Raw genomic sequence first — 19,225 nt, 5'->3', positions numbered from 1 at the left:
CAAAGGGGGAGAGGAGGAAGGAGAAATAAATAAATAACAACACTCTGACCGCCCAGGAACAAGCTGGGACTGCGTGGGGTGGCAGCACCCTGCCCGCACGGCGGCACGGCACGGCACTAGCCAAACGGGCTCCCTCCCGGCTGCCCCACTCTCATGGCCTCGTCCCCCCCCCAGATTTTGTGCTGGGGGTGAAACAGCCGCGGTGCATCGCAGGGGCTGGACAAGCCCCAACAGCCCCAAGGGTGCTGCCACCCTGACACGGCTCCCACAGCCCAGCGGTGTGGTGGGGACGGCAATGGGGGAGAAGCGTTTGCCGGGCTGCTGGCAAAGAGTTTGCACCCACACCAGCACCCCCTGCACGCCACTGAAACACAAGCACTGTTTTCGGGGTGTCTCCAGCTTTGGAGATACCTCCTGAATTCATTTGGCAAAGACCAACACGCCGGTGGCGGCTGCCGGCTCACACCGGCGCTTCTCAGGCTCCGGAGCCCGGTGTCGGCGCTTACCCCTGCGCTCACGGAGGCAAAACCGGGGTTGGTCTTGGTTTGGTGATGATGCTCAAAGCAGAGGAAAATGGCTGGACTTTGGGCAGGAGCATGTCGGGCTCAGATGGGTCGTGGCAGAGGGGGGAGAAAAATTTCAACTGCTCTTAGTGGCTGAAGGTAACAACGCCAAGATCCGCTGCCTTCCGTAAATCCCATTAAATCCAACGAGGCAGGGCAAGAGCTCTGCCCCGAGTGGGGAAAAACATCTAGGGTAAAAATGAAGCCTCTAAAAATCATGATTAATACCTAACACAAAAGAACCGAAATTTTCGCCATCAGGAACAAGGAGCTATTTAAAGAACAATTGCTGCAATTTCACAGACAACCCGACAGCTGAACCCTGTCGACCGCGCGCAGGTGGGGGCACAGATCGCCACAGCCACCGGCACGCGGGACAGACGCGCGGGCGCGGCGAGACAGACAGGCAGCTGGGCGAGATCAGACCTGGCCGCCGAGATCCGTGTTTAGAGACACGTAAAAACAAACCTACTGATACCCCTCAGCCCCCAGGTAGACGCTACACGCGGGGGTAACACAGGGGTGGGGACAGGCGCGGACCCCTTCCCACGCGCAGGGGGTGTCGGCACGTTCGGCGTCTCTGGGGTTTGCGTGTGCCAGGTGTACGGACACGTGTGTGCACAGACACACACACATATATATGTATAAAAGAGTAGTTTTGAAGCTTTTTAGTGGTCTCCCTCCCCCTCACCCTCTGCGCCGGCCTCACTCCCCACCCTCCTCGTGCCTCCCCGCACCGGGACAAGCCGGGGGATGCTGGGGGTGCCGGGGAGCGGCCGACCCGCCGGCAGCACCGCGCGCCCCCAGCCCGTCCTCGCATTAGGATGCGGAGCATGGCCAGCATTTGGATACCAAATGTGCGACCAGCAGGGAATGTAATTGCGGTCCCTCGAAAGGGACAGGCAGAGAGACAGAGACGGGCAGAGAGAGAAAATCTTGTCAGAGACGCTGGACCTGTTTGTATCTGCTCTCCATTAACCGCGCTCGCCGCAGACCTGGGCTGGTGAAGAATAGCTAACACGGCTTAACGGGCTGGAAAAGAGGGGTGGGAAGGGCTGCAAATGATCTTGGCACAAAGGGAAAACGAAACAGATGAAAACTAAAAGAGCAGTAATTGCGCAGGATGCAGGACGCGGCCAAGCGCCAGCACCCCCAACCGCCCCAACGCCGCTCCCAGCACCCCAAGCCCGGCGAGGGCACTCGGCCTGCGGCGACACGGGAACCACCCAAGGGCCAGAGTTAAAATTCACGTTAAAATCACCCGAGGAGGGGAACGGGGTGTGTTTCTCGTAGAGGCTGGCGCAGCCCCCACTGCGATGCCTGTGGGAGCGGGGAGGGGGGGAACCCAGGGTTGAGAGCCGACCCCAAAGGTCCCAGCCCAGGCAGCCCTGGCCAGAGCCGGGACATGGAGGGTTTGGGGACCAGCCCCGTGGCAGGGCTGGCACCAAACCCGGCCCAGCACGGAGGCGTGGGTGGGCACGGCCGGCGCCACGCACGCTCCCCCCTGAGCGCCAAATTCCCCTGGAAAAGGACAAACATGTGTCACCCTCGCTCCCTCGAAGGACAGCCGGCACACGCACGCTGCCATCGTCCTGGCCACAGCCCCCCGTGACCCACGGGCGGGCAAGTTCCCTCGGGCTGGGGCAGTTACCGGGGCATGGCCCCAGCCCCCGTCGCCGCACACCGAGCTCTCGGACAAAGCACCAGGCAGCAATCGGCGGGCGCCGGGGCTGCGGCTCTGGCACACGGCGAGGCAGGAGAAAAGGGGCACAAAAGCCAACGGGCTGGGGAGCACGATCCAGACCTTCCCCCCAGGATGTGCCCCCTTCACCCCAACTCCACCACCCCTGCGGCACGGACCCCTCGCCTGCTCCCAAAGGACAGGGCACACAAAAGGACCCCCCCAAAAGTCCCGCTCTGCCGGCACCGCTGTCCCCGAGCGTCACCCAGGCTCCCACCAGCCGCGGCACATCCCCCAGCTAGGAATCATTTCTCCGGCTTCCCGATGGCGGGATTGGGGAGTGCAGAGGAGCAGAACAGAAACCCCAGCTGTGCTCACAAAACCAAAAAAAAAAAAAAAATTTCAGAAAATAAGCCTTCCAAGGCAGAGAAATGACCTCACAGTTAAATATAGGCCACGGGTAGAATCTAGACCATTTACAGCATTTGTATCTGTACTGTAAACAGAGAGAGGAAAATACCTAATACTTTGCACATTTCCCCCTCCGTAGATGCGAACACACGGCAGCGGAGACGGGAATTGCATTTGGCTGCAGGAAAACTGTCATTCTGGAATTACTGTAACCTGCCCATTACACGGCTGTAGGTAGAGCAGGGGACGAAAACAAATCTTAAATCCTCCGTCCTTCCTTGGCCTTCGAGAGGTTTCCAGGCGCAGCCCCGAGGCCGCAGATCGGGGGGGTCCTGGCATTGGGGACCCTCCGAGGACGTCCCGCTCCTTCCCGCAGACCTTTTCCCCCCGTATTGTGGAGGTTTCCCAGACCCCCGATTTTTGGCTGCCCGACGCACTGCGATGCACCCGAGACGTTTACCCTAAACCCTGCTGCAGCGCGGGGGTCGTGCGGGCGAGGGGGGGGCCGAAGTTGGAGACCCCGACCCGCCCGGGCGATGCCGTCCTGCCGGTGGATGCTGCGGGACGCCCGGCTCGACCCGCTGCGCTTCCCGTCGGGTCCCACAGCCTCAAACCCACCCAAGGAACCCACGGGCGAGCGGCTCCCGCAGCACCGGCCACCCCGGCTGGAAAACACAGAGTGACCCCGCAGCCCCTCGAGCCCCCGCGGAGGGAAGGGCCCTGCCCCAGCCGGACCCCCGCGCCCCCACCCGCAACGTGGGACACAGCAGGAGCCCTGCCCAGCTCTCGTGCCGCGCGGTCCCGTCCGCAGCAGCATCGCCCCGGACACGGGGCACCTGCACCACGGCCAGCCCCGGCCCGGGCAGCGCATCCCGCACCCGGGGAGATAAACCAGCGTCAGCACGTCCGTACGCGCCACAGAGCAAAACCCCACAGTTCTACAGGGGTATCGAAACCGGGCGTTATTATAGCAAGATACATTCTTCCTCCTTCGGTTATTTCCAGGAAAACCCAAGAGTTACATCCAGCAAAACCCGTGCAATCTTTTCCAAACGTCGGCTTACAGAATCATTTAAAAAAAAAATAAACCTGTAAATCCACAGCGAGTGGCTAAATATCTCCACAGAACAGGCAAATTGCAGCATCCTGAGGTACCACTTATTTTTAATTTAGACCCAATTATGAAATATAGAATTATTCTAATCTGGGCAAATCATATTGACCATAAGATTTATTATCGTCTTTTATAAAATATAGATTGCAATATAAACCTGAAGAAAAATATTTATCGCCAGATCGGGTCTGTGGGTTCAAACAAGCACTGGGCATTTTAACCTTTTTTTTTTTTAACCTTTTTTTTTTTTTAATGCCTTTTGATTTCCTCCTTATTAAATGAGATGGTAGGGGGAAAAAAAGAAGAACAAGGGACCAGAAAAAGCATATATATGTTGTTCTTCATTTTTAAGGATGAGATAGTCTTCTAGTAACTCCAGAGAAACAAAATAAAAACACCGCTGGGTTCAAAAAGGAAACAAGCAGAAAACTCAACCACAATTTCTGCATTTGCATCGTCTAATAAATTGCCTTGAATTCCGAGACCTGAACGTACACGCAGGGAACGCGGAGCGCAGCGCCCGATTGCGACACGGGGCGCTCCCACATTGGGGGAATTTGGGTCACATCCCGGAGCCAGGCGCTGCGGACGTGCCTGCTCAAACCCACCAGCCATTGTCTGCTCTTCCCTCCTACCCCTTTGCACTTCCCTCGCCCTATTTTATCTTCCCCCCTCGAAAATATTTTCCCTGCCAACCTTAGATATATAAAAAAAATATATATATATGTAATAATGAACCACCACCTATTTTCGAGGGTGAATTCCCCGTGTCACCCACCCGGCGCCTACGAGAGGGCGACGGGGACGCGGGCGGCTCACGGGGCCGAGCCGAAGCCACCCCTGACGCCGGGTCCTGGGACGGTGTCACCCAAGGACTGGACCAGGGGCCACTTTTGGCTCTCGGCAGCGCCACAGGGACCCTTGGGTGCTCAATCTGAGCCGCGGCCCCGGCCGCTCAGCGATGCCGCCCTCGTCTCCAGCGGCCGGGATGGTGGAGTTCGACCGGGGGGGCCCTCGCACATGTTTGGCATTTGGGAGAACAAAAGAAAAAAGCCCAAAATGTGGGAGCTGGGGAGGACCAGGAACTGTAACCAAAAACTTTGCAATGGGCAAAAAAAAAATTTCCCTGCCTCTTACAATCCCCCACAAAAATGTGAGGGAGATAATAAAATCCATATGCACCGCAGGCGGCCCGCGGCGAAGGCACCGCCGCGCACAAAGGGACGGGCTCGCCCCAATTTTGGGGCGGTGTGAGGCTGGGGGCCACGACACCCGGTCAGACCCCCCCGAGGGGACGCGCGGACAGACGGACGCCGACACTCACTGGGGCCCTCGGCCCCACGCGCATCCCACCGGCTCCGGGTGCCTGCGGCCACCCGCCGAAACGCAGCCGGGAACTTTATTAAACTGCGACGGCGTCACCGGGCCCCTGCCCCGACGCGCCCAGGAGAGGGGAAGGTGCCACCGAGGGTCCCCTCCCCGTGCTGCCGCGGTCAGGGTCCCGACGCCAGCCGGGGGGGCGCAGGGCCCGGCCATGCCGTGCACCCGCGTGGCCCCTCGCCCTGCGGGGGACAAAGAATCACCCGTTTCACCCAGAACGGCCCAAACCTGGCGGCAACGGGCGCAGCGGCCCCCACGGCTGAAGGGGACCGAGTGTCACCACCCTCCGCCGGGCTCGGTGGGGGACGCTGCTGCGGCCGGCTTAACTCTGCTTAACTGGGGGGACAATGCTGTTCCGGTGGCAGGGTTTTTAATTTTTTTCCCCCCCCCCGTCCTTTATGAGAGTCCCCACAAATGGGCCCGTTCCAAACCCTGTGGTTTGCATCCGAGGGGACGAAGGGGGTGGGGGGTCCTGGTGGTCCCAACCACCTGAGCCAGGAGCAGAATTCATCCTCACTTCAAACTCTCCAACAGTTCTTGGTTCCTCAAAATTATGAACAAAGAAATACAACAGAAATTAAACTCCCACCGCAAAAAAAAAAAAAAAAAAAAAAAAAAAAAGAAGGATGCTTAGGAAAAAAAAAATTAGAAACAAAAAATTTAAATTCAAAGACAGACCAGAGAAACTAAACCAACCGGGCTGCGATTCCTTTCCCAAGACGAAAAGAAAACGGGCAGCGGCGGGGCCGCCCCCAGCCCCCGGCCCCCCCGGCCCCGCACCCCAGCCCCGACCAGCCCATTTCACCGTTTCACCCCCAAATCGTTACTGGGAACGCTCCCGCCGCCGCCCCCGGCACCACCACGCGCCTTTTGCCGTATTTCGGGTTTTTTTTCCGCAGGACCTTCGCCGAGCCGCCCCCGGGAGAGGGACCGGGCCGGGGGGGGGTTGGGGGCGGCGAGGGGGAACTTGAACTTCGCTGAAGTTGGGCGCAGAAGGGCCGAGGGGGGGGTGGGGGGTGCCGAGCCGCAGCCCCCCGCCGCCCCCCCCCAGCGCCGGGACCCGCCGCCACCCCTCGGGGATGCTCCCGGGGCCGCCCCCCCACCGGAACCTCGGGAAAACTTTGCGGGGGGGGGGGGGGGGGGAACGGGGGGGACCCGCGGCCGTTTAGCGGAACAAGCCGGGGGGGGAGGGGTGGAGCGGGACCCGACCCGCGACGGCGGCCGCCTGTCACCGGGCGGCTGCGGGCTCACCGGAGGGGGGGTGGGGGGAGAAGGACTAAAACTTGGGCGCCGGTGCCGCCCGCGCCCGGCCCCCGCCGCCCCCCCCCGCCTCACCTGGGGTTGCTCCGGTTCCAGTAGACAGCGTACCGATCCGAGACCACCTTCCCGGTCTCGTCGGTCCAGACGCAGACACCGACGAGCGCGGCGAGCAGCGCGGCCGCCTCCCAGCGCGGCGGCATCGTCCCGACCGGCGGCGGCGGCGGCGGCCGCTTCAGCGGGCGGCGGGGCCCAGGGGCCGGCCGGGGGCGGCGGGCGGGCGGCGGGCGGCGGCGGGCGGGCGGCCAGCCCTCACCATCGCCCGCGGCCCCGGGCGCCCGTCAGCGGGGAAAGTTGGGGGCGGCCGCGGCGCGGCGGAGCCCCGGCAGCCGCATCCCGCGCCCGGGCGGCGGGGACCCAACCCCGGTTCCCGCGGACGCCACCGGGAACCTTCACCGCCCCCCCCGCCGCCGCCGCACTCTCCACCGCCGCCGCCGCCCTCCCTCCACCGAACTTCGGGCAAGTTCCTCCGAGCCGCCGCCGCCGCCGCCCGGTACCGAACCCCCCCGGTGGTGTCTCCGCACCTGCGGGACGGGGAACGGGCCGGGGCGGGCTCAGCCCCGGGCCCCCGCGCCGGTTCCTCCGCTCCGGGGATACCGGAGAGACAAAGGCCGGGCCGGGGAGGCCGCTGCTCCCTCAGTGCCGCCGCGCCATGCTGCGCCCGCGCCCCCCCCGCCCCGGCCCCGCCCCGGCCCGCCCCCTCCCGGGCCCGCCCCGCCCCGCCCCGCCCCGCCCCGCCCCGCCCCGCGCGGGGCTCGCGCCGCCGCCGCCGCCTCTGACACATTGTTGCCACCGGCCGCCGCGCGCGCGCGCCCGGACCCGCTGCCCAGGGCGGGGCCCCGCGCGCCGCCTCGGCCCCACCCCTGCGGGGGGGCGGGGGGGGAACCGGGTACGGGGGGGCCTCTGCAAAGGGGGGGGCGTGACACCGGCAGGGCTGCGGGGGCCATAGCGGCAGGAACCGGGGGGCTTTGGGAAGGGGGGGGGCACTGGTCGGGCTGGGGGGGCCTGGAACGGCCGAGGGTGTCACAGCGGCGGGGCGGGGGGGGCTGGGAATGGGGGGGTGACACTGGCAGGGCTGGGGGGGGTTGGAAAGGGGGGGGAGTCACAGCAGCAGGATTTGGGGGCCTTTGGGAAGGGAGGGGGGGTCACACCGGCAGGGCTGGGGGGGCTCTGGGAATTTATGGGGGTCACAGCGGCGGGGCTGGGGGGGTTGGGAATGGGGGGTGAGTCACACCAGATGGACTTGGGGGCCTTTGGGAACGGGGGGGGGGGCACACTGGCAGGGCTGGGGGGGCTCTGGAGTGGGGGGGTCACAGCGGCGGGGCTGGGGGGGCTTTGCAAAAGGGGGAGGTTGTGCATTGCGGGGTGCAGTGCGGGGGGGGGGTTTGGGGGTGCTTTACCTTTCAGAACGGCTTAGGGAGGGGTTGGGGTGCCCGGGGGGGGTCGTTTTGGGGAGGGGGGGTTCCAGGGGGGGTGCGTTAGGAAGGGGCAGCCGGGGGCTCACACCAAAGGGGCCGGGGATGGACCCTGCAGGGCCGGAGCGGGCGGACGGACGGACAGACAGGACACCCCGTCCTGGGGCCAGGCTGCGGGAGGAGGCGGGGGGGGGCCCTCCCACCCAGCAAAGCACGGACATTATTTTTTTCACCTCTAATCCAGCGCTAAAATTAAACAATAATTTGCATTAACGCCTCTGCCGAGCCCTCGGAAAACGCCGGCGTGAGCAACGCGGCACCTCCCGCCTGCGCCAGCCACGGCCTTCGCCACACGCAGCCGGCACCGGCACCAGCACCAACACCGGCACCAACACCGGCACCAGCACCAACACCGGTACCAGCACCAACACCAGCACCAGCACCAGCACCAACACCGGCACCGGCGAGGACGGAGCTCGACCCCACGGAAAAAGCCGGTGGGATTTCCGGCCACAGGCCACAGCGCCAAGCTCGGGCTGCCCAGCACAGCTGGTGCTCCCCAGGGCAGGACCCGCTCGGCTCCCCGACCCCCCCAGGTCCCCCCCCCCAAGTTCAGAAAACTTCAAAATATGAACCACAGACACAGGCAGACCCCAAACCCTCCCCCCCGGGGACCCTGTGGCGAGTCCCCCCCCCGGGGTTTCAGCCACCGGGGCAGCCCCTGAGCGCCCGAGGTGCCTCCGGGGGCAAAACCGCCTGCGGTTGGATTCACAAGAGCAACAAGGTGCCCGTGAACACCAGCGGGAGCCGAGGCGCTCCCGCAAATCCCGCTCGCTGCCCGTCTTTCTGCTTCGGCATCTAAATACCCTTGTAAATCTGTCTCTGTCTAATGTGCTTTTAGTTTTGAGTTTGTTAGCTTTAAAAGGGAGAAAGAGGTCTGTTGTAAAACACCTCCAGCGCTGCATGTAGATAGGTGGGATATAAATAAAATATGGATCGGCGTCATTATTTATTTAGCAAATCTATTTTGAAAAACTCAATGAACTGTGGGGCTCTGCATCCCTCCCCCCGCCAAAAAGTAAAACAAATAAAGGCGGAATTATTTTTGAATAACGCTGCCGGGGCGTCCTCCTGCGCAGCCAACTCCTCATCCTCCGCCATCAAGGTTACACGTCTCTTTAGCTGACTCCCAGCGAGATATTTCTCTATCAAGCCACCGACAACCCATCTTTCTCCCTGCCAGTGGGAAGCTATCATAAAGCTGTCCACTTGTCTATCAAGTTTATTTGTTTTCATTTATCAAGCCAAGCCACTAAAAGCCTTTCCGGGCACGCCGACGGGGCCGGCGCTGGTCCCTCCCCGGCACGCGGCTGCGGCCAACACGGGGGACGGCGAAGGGAGCCCCAGCAGAGCCCGGCAGAGCAGCGCAGCCCCGGGGGGGCCTTTGGGGGGGACCTTTGGGGGCGACCTGCAGTTCGGCAGAAACCGGGGCTGACCCCACCCGCATCGGGGGTGTCTCAGGATCTGAAGCCCCTGAGGCCAGACCACCAGGAGACTGCTGAGGCCGCGGAAAAATCTTCTCCGGGCAGCTGGAAGAAGGTTTTCCTGGGGGGCGGCTCCAGCTGGGAGGGGTGGGCCTGGACCCAGCCCAGCTGCGGTGGTTCCTGCAGCTGGTTTGCTCGCGGCGAGGGGCAGAACCGCTCCGGGGGCTTCAGCTGCCCTCCAAAACCAAAGGCAAACATCCCGAAAGAGCAAAATCCAAAGGCAAACATCCCAAGGGAGCAACCCCGGATCAGCGCCTCGAGCCCCGAGCTCTGCGGCCACCCGTGGGGCTCTGACACCGGGCGCAGGCAGAGGGACGGTTCCCCCCGCGGTACCGGAGGGGTCCCCACCGCCCAGCGCGAGCGGGACCACCGGCGGAGGCAAAGCACGCGGCCTCCCCTGCCAAACCAGTGCAGGAGCTGCTGGGGAACTGGTTCCCACTCCCTAAGGCTGAATCGCCACGCAGCGGGATGGTGGCTGCCGGCAGGAGACTCGCAAATGCCAATTAAGATCAAAAAAAACTTAAATTTCCAACATAATCGAGAAAGCCAAAGAGCGGGAAGGGAGCACGGCTCCTGCGGGCAGGCGTGGAGGAGGCTACGAGGGTCCTGAACGCTCCCAACTGGGCATCCCACTCCACGCCAGGCGTTTGGAAAACGGGAAAAACACCGGCAGGAAAGCCCGTGGCTGAGGGCAGGAGGATCGGCGACGCACGCTCCGTGCCAGGCCCCGGGTCCCTCCTCCCAGGCCCCGGGCGCTCGGGCTTTGAAAGAAAAGGTCACTAGAATATTTTAACACAGGCAAAAAAAAAAAAGTCTTGTTTCCAAGCCTTGTTCTTGGAAATAGCTAAACAAATTCAGCTGAAATTACCAGAAAAGACGCCTCGACTGAGAAATTCAGCCCAAAGAGTGAAGCCGTGAGCAGCCCAGCGCCAGGTATCGGGGAGCCGGCTGTGCCGCAGCCCTGCCCAAAGCTCGCGGGCGAGGCTCGCCGGGAGAGACAGCGCCTGTGATTAGACCAACTGATAGAGCTGGAGACAGCAGATAAAGCTTCCGAGCACGTGAGGCGTTTCCCAGGTCCCCGCTCCAGGCAACGGCGCTGAGCTCGGCGTTTCTGCCCTCGGGGGCAGCGGGGCAGGGGACACGCGGGGAACGGGGACCCCCCTGCAGAGTGAGGGGCCGTCCTGCCCCACGGGACACCGTGCACCGTTGGCCCCCCGCGCCCCGAAGGCTGCCGAGGGTCTCCAAAGGGCTTTGGCTCAGGATCGGGCCCTTGTGGAGGGAAATACCTTGAAGTAATAATTACTAAATTAATCAAGCTTCACCATATCCCTCGAGACTAATCAATTCCATAGTTATTTTGTGGCTCGAGAAACGGAAACAATAAACAGACCATTGCGCCGCCTTCGGCTGCAGCGATTGATTCTGGTCGGCCACGGTTTGGGGCGCCGGTTCCGCCCCCCAGCACCTGCCAGCCGGCGAATCTGCGCCCGTCTGGCAAAGCGTGGTGGGTGCTGGGCAGTGCCAGTGGGTCCCGCTGCCTCCCCCGCGCCTCAGGATTTCTCTGCCCACGCAGGCAACTCGTGGGAAGCTGCCAGTTCACACGTAGGCAGTAAACCCAGCTCAGCCCAGCTCAGCCCAGCACATCCCAGCTCAGCCCAGCGTATCCCAGCACATCCCAGCCCATCCCAGTGCAACAGCTCATGCTCCCCTGGAGCTGCGGGAGGTCACGGATCAAATTTGCTGGAAAACGGGGAGAGCACAAGGAAACGCCGCGGATAACCGGTGCCACCCAGCTCCCCGACGGGCGTTTGCTTCCCAGCCCCGGCCCGGTTTAGTCTCTGCACGTCTCTGCCAGGCGCAGAGCCCAGCATCAGCTTTGCATGCAACGACTTTTTCTTCCCCCTTTCTTGGTAATTGGAAGGAAAACATTTTCTATGGTTTTTCTTGCCTTCTTTCTAACAGCACCGGGTTGTTTTTCTTACCAAACAAAAACAACTATTTGCCTTAATTATTGCAAATCCTCATATTTCCAGCCCCTAGCTACTCTAGGGGGGCGAGGCTGGTTGCAGGGAGGTATAATTTACACCCGTCTTCTTTAGCTTTAATTGTATCAGCCTAGAAATTATGGAAAATATTTGCTACCGAAAGAAAAAACTTCCCACTTAAAAGGTGAAGAGTGGCAGCACAAACGCCTGGGACGAGCCGGCGCAGAGGCAAGCCCGCCGCCTCCTCGCAAAGCCTGGTTATAATTTAGCTGCAACAGGAAAAAAAGGGGCCCAGGCGGGTCCCTCCGAGCTTTCCCAGCCTGAGCACAAACCCTCGCGCAGCCGCAGGGTCCGGGCGCGGGGGGATCCCGGCTGGCAGCGGGGTCCGTCTGCGCGGTACGGCGGCGGCGGCAGGGCCGTGCCGATGCCCCGGCATCCCGGCATTGACCCCCCAAACGCCCGAGGGGCCGGGGAGGGGGCTGGCAGGGGGGAGTTCGCTGTTTAGCGCGTTTGCTATTTAAGTAAAGACACATGTGAGAAATTAAGGGCTAATTTACAGCTGGTCCCAGGCAGCCACTGGCAGGGGAGGGGGAGGACGCAAAGTGGGGAAAAGACAAATCCATTAACTGACCCAAATGTCAGAAACCCCAAAGCAATGAGGAGCCACGAGCGCGTTACCGTCGGCTCATTAGTGGCCGCTGTCAGCTCGGGCCTCTCCGCTCCCCTGAGCCGCGCCGGTGCTGATGGCAAAGCTCCTGACCGCGGGCAGGGAGCGGCTGCGCCCCCCGGTCAGGCCCACGAGCGGGCAGGAGGCCAGTAGCCACACAGTGAGGGCGATGAGCTGCTGCAGCGAGCTGCCACGGTGGCTCCTCCATCTCCCGGGGCGACTGGAGCCAAGCGCCGCGATGCCCGGCTTCGAGATGGGCCCGGCTCTGCCCCAGGCCCTGGCTTGGAGGGGGCTCGGACAAGGATGCTGACACGCTGCTCGCTTCGTCTCCATCCTGCAGCAGGGCAGCCCCACACAAGCCCCCCGAGCCCAGAAACGGACCCGACCAGCAGTGAGAGCCGCACCGGGGCTGTTTGCCTGTGGCCGACACCGGCCGCGCCCAGAGACACCCGTCCCGTTGGGTCGAGCTGCCGCAGGGGGAGCGTGGGACGACTGCCCGGGGCGCACGCACGGCCCCTCGCTGGGGACAGCGGCTGGACCGGGCCGTGTCGGCGTGGAGGGGCCCATCCCTCGGGGTCCTGGATGCAGAGGGATGTCCCCAGGTTCACAGGGCTGGGGGTGCAGCATGGTGGGCCGTGGGTCAACGCAGCGGTGCCGAGGCACAGCTCGAGCACCCGGGTTTATCTAGGAAATCCCTTCCAAATAAGCAGACGTGGTGGTGCAAAACCCCACAATTCTAACCCAAAGCCAGCTGCGCTGCTGAGCCCAGAGCTCCTGTGCAGATCCCCCAGGACCCCAGGCGCTGCCTCCCCTCCCGCGGGAAGGCCGGGAGACCCCCAAACCAGGGTGGGACCCAGAGGAGGGAATGTCCAAACCTCTCCTGCACCCTCCCCGCACCCACACGCTCTGCCCGGGGCCCGCCCGGGCGCTGCCTCCCCCGGAGCAGGCACACCCCTTCCCCCAGCAGCACCGGGCATGTTTTGCTGCCTCATCCGACGCTTGTTAAAACACTCAGCCCCCAAATCCAGCCGCAGATAAAACCTTCCCCCAGCTGCCGCGCGTCCCACGCCAGAGCCGTGCCGGCACGGGTGAGCGCAGTGGCGATTCACACCCGCCGCGGCCCCCCGCGAGATGCGAGCGCTCGGCTGCCGGCGACGCGGGCAGTGTGAGCCTCCGCGCGCCTCCCGCAGCAGCCGTCCTCAAAGCAATTTGCAAAAATTAATTAAACCACAGCCCCTTCGCAAAGAGGGGTGGGAAACGACGCAGAATGTCACCTGGGTACTAATGTGGCTGACACCTCTACTGCCAGCCCAGTGAAAACCGCCCCGCTGTGGCACGGGAAACTGAGGCACGGGGGGGGTGTCTCTCAAGGTCAGGCGGAGGTGACACTCGCGGCGGGGGGGAGCGGAGCCCACAAGCCCCGACTCGCAGCCCAGCATCGCTCACCCCAGGGACACGCTCCCTTGGCAGCCATGTCCTCCTGGCTCTGCCCTCCCGGGACCCTGGAGCTCTGCTCCGAGCACTGTCCCCCCCCCTCCTGCCGCCACCGCCGCCACCTCCGCCGTCCTGCGGCAGCACCGAGGGAACAGGGGGAACATGTGTTTGGTTTATTTTTGCAGCAAGGCTCGCCTGCCCTCCCCGGGGCCCAGGCGGGTGGGAGTGCTGGCCGGGGTGGGCGCCTGCCCGCAGCCATTTCCCCGGGGGGCCAGGCCCAGGCCCCCTCCGAGGCCCAGGCTCTCTTCATCAGAGGGTGGGTTTGCTCACACATTCAGCCCCCGGGCAGGGCTGGGGCAGCTGCCTCCAGGACAAACCTCACCCCTGGTCAGGCAGACAGGGGAATCGGGGCTGCGGGTGGGGAGCAGGACCTGGCCGGGCTGACCCCTCGCTCCTTCCACAGCCCAGGGGTTTGTTTAAGTTTCCGGAGGAGCTGAGCTGAGTTTATCAAAACACCCAACGTGGCTAAATGCGGGAAAGGCAGCAGCTCTTTGTGAAAAGCCTCCAGCTCCCCGTCCGTACCCTGGCAACGAAGCCTCCCTCCTGCCTCCACCCGGAAACCCTCGCTGCAGCCCCAGCGCCTCCGCCGCGGCCAGCGAACCCCGCGGGGGCTGAGCCCACACCGGCACAGCCCCCAGTGCCAGTGCAGCCGGCCGAGGGCTTGGCAAGGGACGGACAGACAGCCGGGCAGCCCCTCCAGCAGGCGAGCGGCACGCGGACAGACAGACGTCCCCGCGGCGCACCGCGACGCCAGGAACAGCTCGCGCCGATCATATCGGCGGGCGGCACGACGGCGCCCTGTCAGCCAGCAACACGGTCCGTCCTCAGGGAGAGCTGCCCCCCCAGCCGCTGATCCGCCGCCGCCGCGTCGGGGAGGGCCCTGCACGAGCGCGTGCCACGGTAACGCCACCGGCTCCGGCATCGACCGCCGCTCCCACCCGGTGCCACGACGCGGTGGGACACGAGCTCCGGCCTGGTCCACCCAGCCCAGGCCAGCGCCGAAGCCGCCGGTCTCACGCGGGCGGGGGTTTATGGCAGTTCCAGGGTTACACCCGCTCAGGCCCACCGTGGCGAGAGGGCGGCTGGAGCCGGCACCACCCAGGAGCAGCGGGGTGACCGTGGGCCCCCCCAGACCCCTCGCCAGGCGCCCCCCCCTCCGCCCGGGTGATGGAGAAGCATCCCACACCCACGGCCGACCCGCGGGGCAGCGCAACGGCTGCCCAGTCCCTGGGGGAAAACCCAAAGGTCCGTAATTCCAAAATCTTGTGGTTTTCACCCAAAGTTGAGGCCGGGTGTGCAGCAGCAGCAGCAGCAGCGGCAGCAGCGCGGAGTGAGCGGCACCTCATCGCTTATCCAACACCCCCCCCTAGTGCCGGTGCCCCTCGGCGGGCTGCCCGGGCCGGGGCCGCATCCTGCCCGGTGCTGGGCCCGGCCCCGCGGGCAGGGAGGCAGCGCCCATCACCGTGGGCTCAGGCCTGCCCGGCACAAACGCTCCGCACGGCCCCGGCCCCTCCCTCTGCCGCTGCTTTGCTTGGGGGAAATCTTATCAACCGCGAAAACAAGAAAAGACCCCCAGAGTCCAGATCCACAGCCCCCCCAGCCCCATAGCTCCCAGTCCCACAGCCCCCAGCCCCACAAACCCCCAGCCCCACAGCTCCCAATCCCCAGCTCCCCAGTCCCATAGTTCCCAGTCCCATAGCTCCCAGCCAGCTGGGGCTCAGCAGCAGCAGCTCAGCTGAACAGCCGGGGGCTTGGCGGAGAGGGGGGGTCTGCAGCCCTTTGCCCCTTCCCGAGAGCGGGGGACCCCCCGTCCCCGCCCCGGCCAGCACAAGCCGTCCCCAGAAGCGCCCCGTGGGACAAGGCCACAGCACGGGGACAAGGCCACTGCGCGGTGCCACGGCCACGCAGCCCCGGGCGCATCGTCCCTCTCCCAGCACCGCCACCAACCCCGCGCCGGGTCCCCAAACCCCCCCCAGCACCCGGAGCATCGCGCAGCCCCCGCTGCCATCCCGCTCGCCCACAGGGGCCCGGCCGCGCTCTGGGAGCTTTTGAATATGGAAAGCGCAGGGGAAAAGCGGTTTTTTGTTTGGCCTGAACCCACCCAAGTGGAATGGGAAGGGGAGGAGGGGAGGGCAGCCCGAAGAGTTAATCCACTTTGAATTGCAGCGTGGCTCCAGCCAACGCGCCAACACATCAGGGCTGACAGCTTGACAGAGACGGATTGGCAGCTCCTGAGGTGAAGCATCCCGGCCCGAGCCACGAAACCGTATTAAAGCCCATCTTGAAGGGGGCAGGTTTCATTATTTCGTTTTCCACGGAGGAAAAATAAATGAAATAAATAAAGGTAAGAGGGGAGGGAGAGCAGGGAGCTGGAACAGGCCCTGGCAGGGGACGTGGCTCCCGGGGACCCCCTGCCACAGGGACCCCCGGGGTGACTTCCCCAAGCTCTCCCTCCCCAAACCTGCCCCCGGGGCTGCCCCCACGCAGCCCAGACCCCGTCACGACCAGAGCGTCATCCCCAGGCTCCTGTCCATGGGCTGAGCTCCCCCGAGCATGGCGCGAGGCCAAGGGCTCCCCGGCTCCCGGCAGGACGCAGTGCAGGGTCTTTACGCCTGTGACAGGACCCCTGAGGAGCTGCAGAAATGCAGATAAATAACAAACCGGGGTGCAACAGGAACCGGCGCCGCAGAGCGATGCCCCACGCGGGGCTGCACCTGCTCGCGTGGGTGACAAGGGCGAACGCAGCCCTGGGCAGGGTGTTAAAACCCTTCGTTTGGCAGAAAAGGCATTTTTCCGGGCAGGCGAGGCCTGCTCTGCCCTCCCAGGGCCGCCTGCCTGTCAGCAGGCAGGAATCACTGATCTACAACGGATGTCTCCGAGGGATGATAGGGCAGCGACCCTAATATTTTCTGCAGCGAGCGCTCCTGTAAGCTACCTTTGTGCTGGAATGATAGGAATTCATTACAGACCACCCCCCGCCGTGCGCTGGCTCCCAGGGGAGGAATCCGCCAGCTCTCGCCAAGCCTAAATGGGATTAGGTTATCTCCCGGCACTGAAACCGAGACATGCGCACACCGGGGAAGGTCCCAGCGCAGGCAGGGCCACGCCGGCGGGTCCTCACCGGAGGGTTTCCTCCTCACCGAGCTGCGGTGGCACCCGCAGAGGCATTGCCACAGGTCCCTCAGGGTGGGGGACAAACCCTCCAGCCAAGCATCTGCACCAAAATGGGCAGAGAGGAGAGATTTATGGATGATGTTGGTCCCGGACACATTCAGTGTTGCTGTGCAAATGTCGCCCCGCTGGCTGGCAGTCGCCAAACAACCCTCGCCCTGTTATCACCCCAATCACAAAAGCAGGGTGCAGGCTCTGCCCACGCACGTTCCTCGGCAGCTTTGGTCCCATCAGCGAAGCTCCCACACTGGGTTGGAGCTCACCACAGCCAGGAGTGGTGTGAGGAGGCAGCTTCGCCCTGGGAGAGGTGGGGTGCGGCCGGCTCGGCCATGCTGGGCCTTCCAGAGGTCAGCGCGGCCCTGCCCGGCCGCGGCACCGTGGGGACTGGTGATGCTCTTCCCAGGACGATCCACCATGAGCTGCTGCAGGTGCAGCAATCCCCAGGCAGGGCTATAACCACTTAAACCACTTAAAACCACCTCGGGTGTTTGCAAAAACACGCCTTGAACTCGAGGTAGGAGCATCCTCGCTCTCCAGACCCGGCTGCGCCGTTCCCCTCCCTGTGCACGGCCGTCCCGCTCCACGGGCATCGCCGCCTCCTGAAGATCACCACGACCCTGCCCCGGGCCGCGTGGATCCCAGCACACCGCAGAGCCCGGACCGGGCCCCCCGAGCTCCTGGCACCCACCCTCGGCACAGGCAAACCAGCTGCCTGGGTTTGGTTTAAGCGCTGCTGCGTTTGGAACCATTTTGCCCTCTCCCTGCGGCTGCTGGATTCCCTCTCAATCATGTCAAACAAATCCAGAGAAAAACATGTTTGACTGCATCAAAGTTCAAACCTCCACCTGTCTGTGTCCCCGAGCAGAGGCCCTTTAATGCTGCAAAGATGTAAACTCCCCCAGGTCTTCATTATGTCTTACAGGCCCGATATTATATCAGATTATGGAATCATTAAACAAAAAATTGTACTCCTCGCTGTCCAGAGGGGCCTCTAGTTACCTTGTCTAAATATAACAGCATCATTTTTAACCACGGAGCTGGTACAGTCCCTTGGGCCTTCATTATATTTCATGGGCCTGGGCTGGAATATCATCTCGCTGGCGCGTTGGAGAACTCATTCTGCGCTTGTGCTGAGCCCCCCCAGTCCACGGGGCACCACCTCGCCCTGCGCCGGCCGAGAAAAGGCTCCGGCACTGGCCCCCACTCTGAGAGGAGCCAGACAGGGAGCTGGGCAACGGGGTGCTGAGATGGAACAAAAGATGAAGAAAAAGAAGATGAAGAGAGAAAAGCAACGCGGGGGGGGGGGTGAAATCAGAGCTAGGTACGCGCCCAATTATTTTAATTGCGTGTAGGTGCCATTTAGGGCTCACTGATGCATTGCACATCATTGTTTACTGCTCCGAGCAGAACCAATTATGTTTGAACATCGAGGGGCTGAAAGACAGCAAATAAACAAGCAGGCGTGCGGTGGGATCCACTGTACATAGGTTTGCACCCGTCCGTCAGCGCCCAGCCAGGCATGGACTGGGGAAAGGGGGGCGAGGGCAGCTCTGCCCCGCGCCCGCCGCGGCTCCCGGGATGGCGTTGGGGGCCCAGGAACCCCACGGCACCGCACACCCGCCGGCGGGAACGCGGCACCCCGAGGGGAGAGAAAATAGATCTGTTTAGGAAAAGAGGGGAAATAAATAAAGACATAAAGATGCAGTTTCTTGTGGGGTTTTGACACGAGTTGTCAGAGTTGGTGGTGCGTGTGCTCCTGTCTTTACAGTAAATAACTGTCAGCAATTAGAAAGTGTAGGTGTTACGGGGGGAGTCAGGCAGCTCCGGCACATCAGTCACGGGGTGGGGGGGAGCGGGGACCACAACCAGCGGCCCTGGGCCGTGTCCCGCGGGGGTAGAGCCGCCCTGGGACTGCAGCTTGCCCAGGGCCCTGCCTGCCATCACGGTTCAGACTCCGCAGGGCTGCTCGAATCCCGGGCGGGACGTGCCCACCCCGGGGACCGTGGCTACTGCAGCAGTGCCGGGGCCACCACGGGGGGGGGGCTGTGGGGCTACGGGGTAGAAAGCTGTGTTGAAAAATGCCCTTTTTTTGGAAAAGGTCACTGTCCCCCCTTGCTGGGCCTGGACGTGGGTAAGAAGCTCCTTGAGCAGCACCGTGCTGCTCTGGCGTGGGCGATCGCGGAGGCACCATCTGCATCCCGAGTGCATGAAGCGTCTCCAGAGGAGACCCGGGGCTGCCCCGGTGGGTCCTGGAGCCCCTGCACGCTGCCCACCCTGTCGGTCTCAAAAAAGAGCCTGTTTGGTGCTGGGTCGAACACCCACGAGCGCAGGTGCTCAAGCGGTCAGAGCCACAGTGAGCTGGAGCACGTGCACAGCCCTTGTGCCCTGGTCCGGGAGCGGAGCCCCGAGATCGGCCCTGGGACCCCGCGGGCAGAGCCTGGGGGGGCTCTTACTGGAGCCAGGGTTGTTTGGCTACAGGCCTG

The 19,225-nt window shown here is 63.3% G+C and overlaps 2 protein-coding genes across 2 annotated transcripts in view; one reads left to right on the top strand and one right to left on the bottom strand.

The window, feature by feature from the left end:
• The window catches only part of EFNA2 (ephrin A2), a 45,010-nt gene extending 38,401 nt beyond the window's left edge, over nucleotides 1–6,609 (bottom strand). Inside the window, exon 1 of the mRNA XM_074808368.1 lies at nucleotides 6,485–6,609. Coding sequence (XP_074664469.1) covers nucleotides 6,485–6,609 — 125 coding nt within the window. The remainder of the gene's footprint in view (nucleotides 1–6,484) is intronic.
• A 665-nt stretch (nucleotides 6,610–7,274) lies between these two features.
• Nucleotides 7,275–8,886, top strand: LOC141916172 (uncharacterized; the record flags this gene model as incomplete). The annotated part of the gene is made up of 2 exons (XM_074808367.1): nucleotides 7,275–7,355; nucleotides 8,168–8,886. Coding segments are annotated over 2 exons (657 nt in total), but the record flags the coding sequence as incomplete, so codon positions are not given.
• Between the last annotated feature and the right edge of the window lie 10,339 nt (nucleotides 8,887–19,225).

Source organism: Strix aluco, chromosome 29, assembly GCF_031877795.1.
Source record: "Strix aluco isolate bStrAlu1 chromosome 29, bStrAlu1.hap1, whole genome shotgun sequence".
In the NCBI taxonomy this organism is placed as follows: domain Eukaryota; kingdom Metazoa; phylum Chordata; class Aves; order Strigiformes; family Strigidae; genus Strix; species Strix aluco.
The sequence above is the reverse complement of the archived record's forward strand: the minus strand, read 5'-3'. Positions and strand labels throughout refer to the sequence as shown.